Source organism: Telmatherina bonti, assembly GCF_933228915.1.
Source record: "Telmatherina bonti genome assembly, chromosome: 21".
Taxonomy (NCBI): domain Eukaryota; kingdom Metazoa; phylum Chordata; class Actinopteri; order Atheriniformes; family Telmatherinidae; genus Telmatherina; species Telmatherina bonti.
Window position 1 is genome coordinate 13,578,296 of NC_136630.1, and position 10,979 is coordinate 13,589,274.

The window sequence follows — 10,979 nt, forward strand, 5'->3', positions numbered from 1 at the left end:
GATGAGTTCCTCTTTCCAGATGGGACCAAACCAGGCGTACAACAGCCAGTTCATGAACCAGCCAGGACCGCGTGGGCCTCCATCACTCCCTGGAAACATGGCCGCAGGCATGAATGCCTCCAATATGAGCAGTCCCCCAATAGGAATGAACCAACCCAGGGGCCAAGGCATGGGGCCTTTTGGGGCCCACGGCCAGAGGATGCCTCAGCAAGGATATGCAGGGCCCCGGCCACAGGGAATGGGTATGCAGGGCATGAAAAGACCATATCCTGGGGAGGTGAGTGGACAGGTAAAAAAAAAAAAACTTTTACTATGAAATTTTTGCCCTTTTGTTGTTTGTTGAACACATAATGTTACCCACAGCCAAATTATGGTGGACAGCAGTATGGACCAAACAACCAGTTCCCCAACCAGCAGGGGCAATACCCCACTCCCAATGCTTCCAGGCCACTGCCGTCCCCTAACTATCCAAGCCAGAGAATGCCAGGGCAGCAGCTACAGGGCCAATACCCGCCACCCAGTGGCCCTATGGGCCAGTACTACAAGGTGCAGTGAGAAAGCTTTCAACTAAAAACAAGACAGTTTTGATAACAAAGATTAAATTTGCTGTTATTTAGTCAATTGAAACAAACTTTAATGAAAAATATGGTTATCTAATTACAGCAAGAGCCACCTTTCAATGGCCAAACAAATAACTTCTCTGGGAGTGGATACCAGTACAACCAGGGTAACATGAATGGGGTGAGTCCAGTTTTATTCCACTGCTTTATTAGATCATCATTCCTCTGTCTGTGCTCTTAACCTTCCGATAATTATTTAACTTGTCACTTGTTTTCTGTTCAGCCTCCAAGACCAGTGGGTAACTACCCTCACTCCCCAGTGCCAGGCAACCCCACCCCTCCAATGACGCCAGGAAGTAACATCCCTCCGTACTTGTCACCAAACCAGGATGTGAAGCCACCCTTCCCCCCTGATATCAAACCAAATATCACTGCGCTCCCTCCCCCTCCAGGTCTGTCGCTAGAGAATCTCATGCAAAAGACTTTGAAAGTTTTTTCTTTTTATAATTCTATTATGATGGTATGTTTCATGTTAATGGTTCTTCCTCTCAAACACAGCTAACCACAACGAGGAGCTGCGCCTGACGTTCCCGGTGCGGGACGGGGTCGTCCTCGAGCCCTTCAGGCTAGAGCATAACTTGGCTGTCAGCAACCACGTCTTCCACTTACGGCCCTCTGTTCACCAGACACTCATGTGGAGGTAGGAGATGATACACACAACACAGCTTTTACCTGTCCAGCTAAGAGGTTCATGCGTTCTTTGAATTCAGATGATACAAAATTCCCTGCAGGACTATTTTTCTTGGTGTCCAACCAAATTTAGCCTCTTGATTGTTTACCTAAGATTTATCTTGCATCATACACTCTGTGTGTGTGAACATCAGCACATCATAATGCTAATGTCATTTTGCATACCTGCGCAGATCGGACCTGGAGCTGCAGTTCAAGTGCTACCACCACGAAGACCGGCAGATGAACACCAACTGGCCGGCATCGGTCCAAGTCAGCGTGAATGCCACGCCGCTTACCATCGAGCGGGGTGACAACAAAACCTCCCACAAACCCCTGCACTTGAAACATGTATGCCAGCCAGGAAGGAACACAATCCAGATCACAGTGACCGCCTGCTGCTGTGTGAGTACACAGACCTCCAGACATAATGAGACAAAGGGTCTTGCAAAAAATACAATGTTTGTAACACAAATGTGATGTTTCCTCCCACAGTCGCACTTGTTTGTGCTGCAACTGGTCCACAGACCCTCGGTTCGCTCCGTCCTGCAGGGCTTGTTGAAGAAGAGGCTCCTTCCTGCAGAGCACTGCATCACCAAAGGTACTTACACAGGCACAGGCTGCAGCACAGTTGTTCCGATTGCTTTTAGACTCTTTGCTTTACAAGTTGTCCTTTCTCCCCCCAAGTTAAAAGAAACTTCAGCAGCGTGGCGGCGTCGTCAGGCAATGCCACACTCAATGGAGAAGATGGAGTAGAGCAGACGGCCATTAAGGTTTCCCTCAAATGTCCAATCACCTTCCGGCGAATACAGCTTCCAGCAAGAGGCCATGACTGCAAACATGTTCAGGTAGGATTAGACCACAGACCATTCCACATGCAGGTAGAATTACTGGAAGTGTACTGGAAAACAGATCTGACGTCTTGCTTTTGGTTCATGCAGTGTTTTGATTTGGAATCATATTTACAACTGAACTGTGAGCGGGGAACATGGCGATGTCCTGTATGCAAGTAAGTTTGTCCTGTTTAGATCATCAGCTGTACTCAAGCTCCACCTGGTTGTGTTTCAGTCATTTTGATGTCTCGTTAAAATCTCCTCAGTAAAACAGCGTTGTTAGAAGGACTCGAAGTGGACCAGTACATGTGGGGAATCCTGAACGCCATTCAGAAGTAGGTTGAATTAAAAAAAAAACTATGAATGCATGGATGTTTTTCACTCTTTTTGTGTCTTATCTCTTAAATTTCATTTATGTTCCACCAGTTCTGAATTTGAGGAGGTCACAATTGACCCCACGTGTAGTTGGCGGCCAGTGGCGATTAAATCAGACATCCACATCAAGGAAGATCCAGACGGACCACTCGCCAAAAGGTTTAAGACAATGAGTCCAAGCCAGATGATCATGCCCAATGTAATGGAGATGATCGCTCAACTTGGCCCTGGACCATCCCCATACCCGTCTATGCCCTCTGGCCAAGGTGGAAACAACAGTGAATACAGTAGCCAAGGTAGTAAAAGGGTTTAAATATGCATCTTAAACAAACTAGTTTGCTAAAGGAGTTTATCTTAAAGCAACAGTAAAGAAATAGAAACACATATTAAAAGTTTTTCTTTGACATTTAGGTAACAGTTACCAAGGACATGGAAACTTTGACTTTCCTCACGGAGCTCCAGGTGGAACATCGATGAACGACTTCATGCACGGTCCCCAGCTGTCTCACCCGCCTGACATGCCCAACAGCCTGATGGCACAAGACAAGCCACTGTCTCATAACATGCCTGACTCAGTGAGTCTTCCCACATTTCTTTCTGCTTTGACTCTCGGTTTCTGTGTTCTTTGCAATCTGTTACTATGGAAACATTTTAGCATTTGTTGTGGTTGCCACCTGTTTTTTTTTTTTTTTTCTTCTAGCAGTGAGTTTGATAACAAATCGGTTTAATAAGAAAGGACTTTTGCACATGCTTATTGTGTTTTTACATCTAAGATGTTCAGCCTGGGTCTGATATAAAATCACCTTAACAAAACTAAATGACAGTACAGTGTGAATGCCATGTGCACTTATCAATAGTAAGGTGTAACAACTGGATGCATGTGCCTTAACGCTCAGTTGTGCTCAGTTTTTAACACACAAACATATCTGTCCATCCAATTAGTTTCATGTCATGCATATTTAAGTCTGTTTTCAGAGAGTTTGCAGATGGATGATCATACAGCACACCAAGCAGTAATAATGAAAATTGTCTGAATGTTGTTGTGCAGTAAAGCTAAACGGTGGAGAGAATGAAGAAGCCACAATGTAGCTGGTGACCACAAAGACCGCTGTTATCACCTTCTTTTGTGTCTTTCCCCCAATAATTTAAGAACGACAGAAGAAAGAAAAGAGAACTCTAAAGTGAATTCTGTGCAGCCCTCTTGTGGATGTATCACCTAACACCCATGTCAACCTAATGATGTGTTCACACCAGATGTGTTTTGAGCATCAAAAACTCTCAAAACGCTGAACGCTCGCCGCTGGTCACTAAACTGTCCGTTTTGTGTCCAACACCCAAGACGCTCCTCGCTCCCGACAAGCGGCAAACGTGGTAGAAAAGAGAGGGGGGAAAGGCGGAGCTTTCCTTCCGGTCAGTTTGAATGATGGTGGATGCAGTAGAGAGAGCGGCATGGCTTTATTTGATAAATAGAGAACGTCGTCATTCAGTCATAGATGACTGGCTTTGCACATACTGAAACGATTAGCTTGTCCTCCATTTTCAACTTCCTCCCGCTGAAAAATGAGCCGTGACGTATATCGCTCTGATTGGTTAATGCCCTGCGTCAAACGGCAAAAGTTCGGATTTTCTATCTCTGGCTTTTTCAGCGGCCAACGCTGAAAACGCGCCACGAGAAAGCTTGACACCTTTTTTCACACACCTCCACATAGACTTTAAATGTAAACCTGACGCTCTTGACGTGTCTGGTGTGAACACACTGTAAAGCCTGCATAGGAGCATGTGGGCAGTGACATTTGACATCATTTGAACCAGGTTTACCCATTTACCTGCATGATGGGAGCTCGTATGAGACCTTAATGACCCTCTATATACCCCATAATATTACCATACCTTCGCACCTCACATCTTTAGTTGCTGTTGGTGATTTTGTCAGCATCTTTCTCATGTCAGCAAATTCACATGTATGGTTATGCATGAGTAGCAGGCAGACTGCAATCTGATTTGATAACAGAAGTGTTCCAGCCCACAAAAAAAAAAAAAACACTCAGTTTCATATAAATGACAAGGGAGAAACAATGAGAAACAATTCACAAGTTACCTAATCGGAGTAATTAGATCTACTTTATAACCATTTTCCACACTTTCAGCAGATACCTCATTCTGCCGGCACCGACCAGTCACACGGTCCGATGCAGCAGAGCCTGCACGTATCTCCACACCCTGGGAGCCAATCAGGGCAGCAGCTACACCACAGCGGGCCTCCTCAGCCCTCACGGCAAGCTCCGCCCCCTCAACAACCACCACCGCAACAGCCGCAGCAGCCTGGCCCTAACAACCATCCCCACAGCGACCTGGCCTTCAACCCATCCAGCAGTTTGGATAGTCAAGCAGGGTCGGACATGCCCGAGCCATCGTTGGACGTGAGTACTGCAAAAAAAAAAAAAAAAAAAAGCTAATCAGATTATGAGTCGTTTTTATGGATACTTACGTTTATTTACATATTCAAACTTTATATCTTCCAGCTTCTTCCTGAGCTTGCCAACCCAGACGAACTGTTGTCGTATTTGGATCCCCCGGACCTCCCCAGCAATAGCAACGATGACCTTCTATCGCTTTTTGAGAACAACTAAGGCGTTTCAGGCACACAAACTTTTCCAGCTGCCTGCAGCTTCCCTGAAAACCCAAGGCAGTCACTCAGTACTTGACAAACACAAAGATGCACTCCCTTTCTCTTCTTCCTCTTGTACAACTTTCATTCGCCAGCACAGATTGACTGAAAGAGGTTCAAACTCAGAAGACCCTGCAGTGATACCTTTGACTGTGCAGCTATACTCAGTTGATTTTTTTTACGCCCCACACACACATTTGTGTACGTGTGCTTGTTAGTAAGGTGTTGTAGCATTTTTTATTCACGTTTTGTCTCCTTTTGAAAGAGAAAAAAAGGAATTCACTGTTTGAAATGAAAAAAAAAGCAAAAAAAAAATCAAACAAAAAAAAAAACTGTGCTATTTGGCCAGTGTGTGTTACATCTTGCAGTCTGAGATGCCACAACTTCCTGGTGTCACACAGCTCCATTCCCTGGCTGGTCTGGTTAAATCATACTGTTTGGATCACCACACACACACATACACACACACACACACACACACACACCATGTAAAAGCACAAGAGATTCTGGCAATGCAAAAAACAAAAAAACTAAATTAATATTTACAAAAAGAGCAACATCTTTATTAGACTAAATGTTTTCTAGATTTTTTTTTTTTTTCTTTTTTGCCCTGTTGCCAAGTTTCGGATTTGTTGGGACTGATCGGCTTCCACTTTGCCTACAATTGTGTGTTCATTCGAGTTTGGCAGCCATAATTGAGAGGATTTTTTCCCCCACTACTGGAAGAAAAAAATTTTATATTGCATACCAAGAACATCTTTGTTCTTCCACATTTTGCATAGTTATATTCCTCACGTACAGAGGAGCGATTTTAATGGAAATGAAAGGTACACTATGGGAGATTGGGTTTCCTGTGATGATCTTGCTGCATTTTATTGCTTCCCTCCACAAATCCTTCCATGTCATCTGCTCTGCATGAGCCCTGGTGTCAGCTTTTTTTGGCTAAAGTTGCATCTCTGTCCCTGTTAAATGATGTACTGTTTAAGTAGTCTACAAAGTGCATGTGTGCCAAGCCCTCGTTCAGTGCTGTTCCAAGTGGTCAGAAAAGGAAAAAAAAAAGATTGTGTGTGTGTGTGTGTGTGTGTGTGTTGTTTTTTTGTTGTTTTATCATTTGCTGTTTCCACGTCTTCTGTTTCTATGTTTGTTTTTGCTTTCTGTCAGAGTTAGAATAAGTTTATTTAACACTAACATTGAAGGGAGGATGCTGATTTCAGCAATACGTTTATCATGTATCTGCTGTTTATTCAATATTATGTTTATTCTTTGTTATTGGGCTTTTTTATCTTTTTTCTTTGTCGCTGCATAATTCAAACTATCCATAAGTCTTTTGCAAAACTGCTCAACATCACCAAAGCTAGAGAGATGAGAATGAAAATGTTTGTTTGGCCCTGCAAAAAACTGCGAGTGTATGAATGTGTGTGTGTGTGTGTGTGTGTGTGTGTGTGTGTGAGAGAGAGAGAGAGGTGATGGTGGGACAGAGTTTATCCATCACTACTGTTTAAGAAGAAATTTTAAGCAGTATTGGTGAAAACCTTTTGCCACATTTGTTTTCAATTTCACTTTTGGAGAAGAGTGCTGTTCAGTATGCAAATGTATTATTTTTTAAGAAATGCTATTGTACTGTAAATATCATTGTGAATATTTTTGTATCATCTCGATAATATTTGTTCTTTGATCATTAGTCGTCCAAACCTAACCACAAACGGACCCCGCCGCCCCACCACACCACTGGATTTGTTTGGAACCAGCTTGTTGCGCCTAAAGATAAGAAAAAAAAAAAAAAAAAGAACTCGATTTGAAACCAGTTCAAACATCTCATAAGCTATTTCCTGCAGGTTGTTACATCGTCGTCACTTGTCCGTGCCTGCCGTCTCTCACCGTGCTTTTCTTCCCCGCGCCACGTGATTGTGTTGCATCATTTCATGTCTCAGATATCAAAACTTAAGTTTGGAGCAATATTTTTATTTCATGCTAAAGTGACCGGACCCCGCAGCGATCTGTGTTGCTCTGCATTTATTCAGCGATGCCGAGCTGCGATGGTTTTAAAAGAAAGTGGTGTCAGCTGGCTTTCATTGTAATTATTGAGATATGTGAATATCATAATTGTTGCTACTTGTCAATACATGGTGGTATTTGAAAGATATATCACAACCATATTTTAAAGAAATTCATGATATTGTTTATATTTTTGTTATAGAAAACTGTGGCTTTTTTTTAAAAGCATGAGACCATATACATTTTTATCCCCTTTTTTTTTTTGGTAAATTATTTTGTACTGGTTTTCGTATTAATCTGTAAGGCTAGAAATCCAATTTCTTTCAACCGTAGCAATTTGCTGAATTAACCGCCCTGATTTGATGTCAACGTTCTTTTAGATGTCATTTAAGGACTATTATTATAACTATTATTACTATTATTGTTTGTTCCAGCTCAAAGCACTGACGTGTTCCATACCCAGTCACAAGGAGACATCGATTTGTTTAACAACGCACTGCTGCATTTTCATTATTTTATCTTCTGAATTAAAAATTTCCATGAGAGACGTTACTTCATAGTTTGTTCTTACTTTCAAGTGGGTCAATGTGGAGTTTTTAAAGCAGCACCCAAAATCTAGAGTTGCACAATCACAATGAAGGGCCATTTCTCTGGGGAGGGATGTTGTTTAAAAAAAATTTAAAAAGGAAAATTTAAAAAAAAAAAAAACTGAGTAAAGGGGCATCTTCTGTCTGGAAAGGATGCAGAGGGCGAGGCTAGTTAAATGTCCCAAGGATGTCTGTATATATGTAAATTAATATAGAGACGTGAACAGAAATGTATTCATTTTCCCTGGGAATGTGCATTGTTTCTTCAGAAATTCTAAAAATTCTACAAAAGAAAAAAAAAAAAAAAAGAAAGCTTGCAACCCCTCTAATGAAAGTGGCTGAATATGGAAAACGAAACACATTAGTTAGTGTCTGTTGGTATCTCAGCAATTCGTTCCCCTCTCTGTAATATACTTTCACCTCTTTTGTTAGGGGAACTGGGACAACTATATTTTACATGTACTATTTAGCCTACGTGTTCTAGTCTCACCAACATACTCCGAGGTGCTAAAGCTTAAAAAAAAAATGGAAGTAAAAAAACGAGGTTACAAAGAAAACCGGTTGAAATTGTGGGAAATGGACTGGGGAGGGATGGGTCCAGAAGATTGTAACCAAATCCATAGTTTGTACAATTTTTGATATCATGAACAGTTGGAAAAATTATAACAATCTAAGGTGATTCATGCAATGTGGCCATTGTCTCTATGTTTGTACATTGTATGTACAATCATTTCATACTCTGAACTGGTCAGAAAATAAAGGAACTAATTGTGATTTTTAGTCTTGCAGAACTGTATGTAGTTAGATGATGTGACAACCTAATATTTATCTAATAAATATGTATTCAGATGATACCTGCATTTCACCGTGATGTTGTCTTTTTGTGTGCGTCTGTTTAACTCCAACATGTCCTGCTTGGTTTCCGTGGTCAGTTTATTTGTGGATGAGGATAAAAACAAAGCAAGAATTTCAATTCTTTTTCCTCATTTAGTCACCAAGGAAACCACATTTTCACTTGTTTTAAAAATTTATGAACATGAGAAAATTCAGTTTTGTAGAAATCTTCAATTTTTCCTTTTCAATAACTACAGTATAACTCGGGGGTGTCCAAAGTCAGTCTTCGAGTGCCGCTTTCCTGCAGGTATTTAGTGTGTCTCTGCTTCAACAACCATGTATCATATTCAGTCATAAGTATGCAATCATATTACATGCTTATGGAATAACACAGGCCTTTATGAAACTTACTACTTTCACCTAAACAAAAACAAAATCAGCAACATATTAAAGGAAATTTGTTCAATTTTGATTGTAACCTCAGAATGTCTTCATGGGGGTGTTGTAGTTTTTAAAGGTCAACTATTTCTTAAATTTACGTTAGTAAATCTGGTCATTATTTGTCAAAAATTATGAAAAAACTTCAATACAATATACGAACATGTCTTTTGATGAGGCCAGAGATGGTATTCTGCACACCATTGTTTACCAAGTTGATATTTGAGTTGCTGTTGCTTCATTATCACCTCCAACCAGTTATCCCAGTCTCATCTGATCTTTCATCAACAAGGTATTTTTGTCTGGACTACCACTCACTGGGTATTTTCTTCATTTTTGGACCAGTTTTGCTGAGACGTCTGTAAATTTAAAAAAAAAAAAAAAACAGTAAATCAGCAGTTTCTGAAAATCACAGACCAGCCAAATCTGACACTTAGATATCCTGTCTTACCCACTTCCACTCTGATGCTCAGTTTGAGCTACGCCATGTTGGCTATTTAACTATTTGGGTTAAGAAGCAATCATGCAAAACACGAAGCAGCCAAATGAATGTATGAAGCAGCATCATGGTTCCACAAAGTATGAGTGTGCATGTGCAGTGAAGCAGTTTTCATCCAAAGACTTAACTTCTCAATATTTAATTTCGAGGTGTGCCTGTTTGCTGTTGCTTTCTGCTCGGATGCACCATTTCCAGTTTGCATTGCAAACCTTTGATGTGATGCTTGATACGTTCCTGCCACGTGTTGATCCAGGAGTTCCCTCTCATGTACTTCTTGGATCCAGGACATTTCTTTGCTGACACCTTTTTATTTCCTTATGGGCTCAAATCTGAACACTTAGACTGAAAATAACTTTTAAACTAAGAATTCTGCATAAATGACCTCACCTGAAGCAACCCAATGAGATTTGCAAAACATGTAAAACTTTTTGCTTTTTAGCTTATTTCAATGAAGTACATCAATTAACCTGTCCAGTTTCAGGAGATGACAGCAGCCCAGTAGGTGGTCAAAAAAGTAAGATTTTATCTCTTGGGTCAGATTTTTATTTATAGGTTCTTAAAATTATTTTCTTTTGTTGGATAATTAAACTTAATGGTCCTGAGTGAGTCTTTGGATACACAAAGGAATATTTGTTATAAGAATTGTTGTGCACATATTTTTTTCACAAAGCTTATAATGTGATGTGTAATTTATTTGGTGGACAGAGAAAAGGGAGTTACAGTTTTCCCATTAGGAATGAACTCCTTTTTACATCAGCTGTGTTCCCAAGGGACCATAAAGGAGGTCTCGGCCTGTAGGGAAACCAATGGAGAACACACTGCTGTAGGACAAATACCTTGAGGCTCTCAGTCGTTTCTCCCTGCTGCCCCCATCTCACCAATCAGAACAATCAATCACTTGAGCAGGGAGGAAATAAAACCCAGATTTTTGCATTTTTACAACATAACAGAAAAAAGGGGGGGGGGGGGGGGGGGAGTCATGCTCAAATCTTTGCTCAGAAAATTGTATTTAACACATGTTAAACAAAGCAAGTTAGATAGCAACATAGGGATGTTTCCCAAAGTCATGATTACAACATAATTCTACTTTTCTGGCAACACCACGCAGTGTAGTTTATTTATATCGGTATGTCTGCAGAGACATAACAGAATCAAATTCCCTTTCTTTAGTTTTCTTTTTTAAAGATTTGCTGCACAAGGGAATGAAACTCAAGTCCCGACTGTAGAGGCTGCTGTGAGGAATTTCATTCAGATTTAATAACGCATGATGGGTGGTCTTTCTTAATAGCAGCCCTCACTTTCTCAGGTGTCTAAGGAAAGCAAACAGAACATCATCATCCTCAGAGAGGAAGCAGCTTTGACTCTCCAGAACAAGCTAAACAAATTGCCTAAAGCCTGCAGCTCAGAGGGTATCAAAGGGCAAAAATTTCCACTGGTCTCACCATGTCACATTAATAGTAT

The 10,979-nt window shown here is 41.0% G+C and overlaps 1 protein-coding gene across 4 annotated transcripts in view; it reads left to right on the plus strand.

The window, feature by feature from the left end:
* LOC306771241 (zinc finger MIZ domain-containing protein 1-like) overlaps window positions 1-8,556 on the plus strand; it is a 117,794-nt gene extending 109,238 nt beyond the window's left edge. The window contains exons 10-23 of one of the 4 annotated variants that reach the window (XM_079260361.1): window positions 2-277; window positions 364-546; window positions 664-741; window positions 844-1,012; window positions 1,119-1,260; window positions 1,484-1,694; window positions 1,785-1,890; window positions 1,977-2,137; window positions 2,231-2,298; window positions 2,389-2,457; window positions 2,549-2,793; window positions 2,909-3,072; window positions 4,645-4,917; window positions 5,020-8,556. In XM_079260361.1, coding sequence (XP_079116487.1) covers window positions 2-277; window positions 364-546; window positions 664-741; window positions 844-1,012; window positions 1,119-1,260; window positions 1,484-1,694; window positions 1,785-1,890; window positions 1,977-2,137; window positions 2,231-2,298; window positions 2,389-2,457; window positions 2,549-2,793; window positions 2,909-3,072; window positions 4,645-4,917; window positions 5,020-5,127 — 2,253 coding nt within the window. In that variant the 3' untranslated portion in view covers window positions 5,128-8,556. The remainder of the gene's footprint in view (window position 1; window positions 278-363; window positions 547-663; window positions 742-843; window positions 1,013-1,118; window positions 1,261-1,483; window positions 1,695-1,784; window positions 1,891-1,976; window positions 2,138-2,230; window positions 2,299-2,388; window positions 2,458-2,548; window positions 2,794-2,908; window positions 3,073-4,644; window positions 4,918-5,019) is intronic. The other 3 variants (XM_079260362.1, XM_079260363.1, XM_079260364.1) reach the window with 3 other exon arrangements.
* The last annotated feature ends 2,423 nt before the right edge of the window (window positions 8,557-10,979 follow it).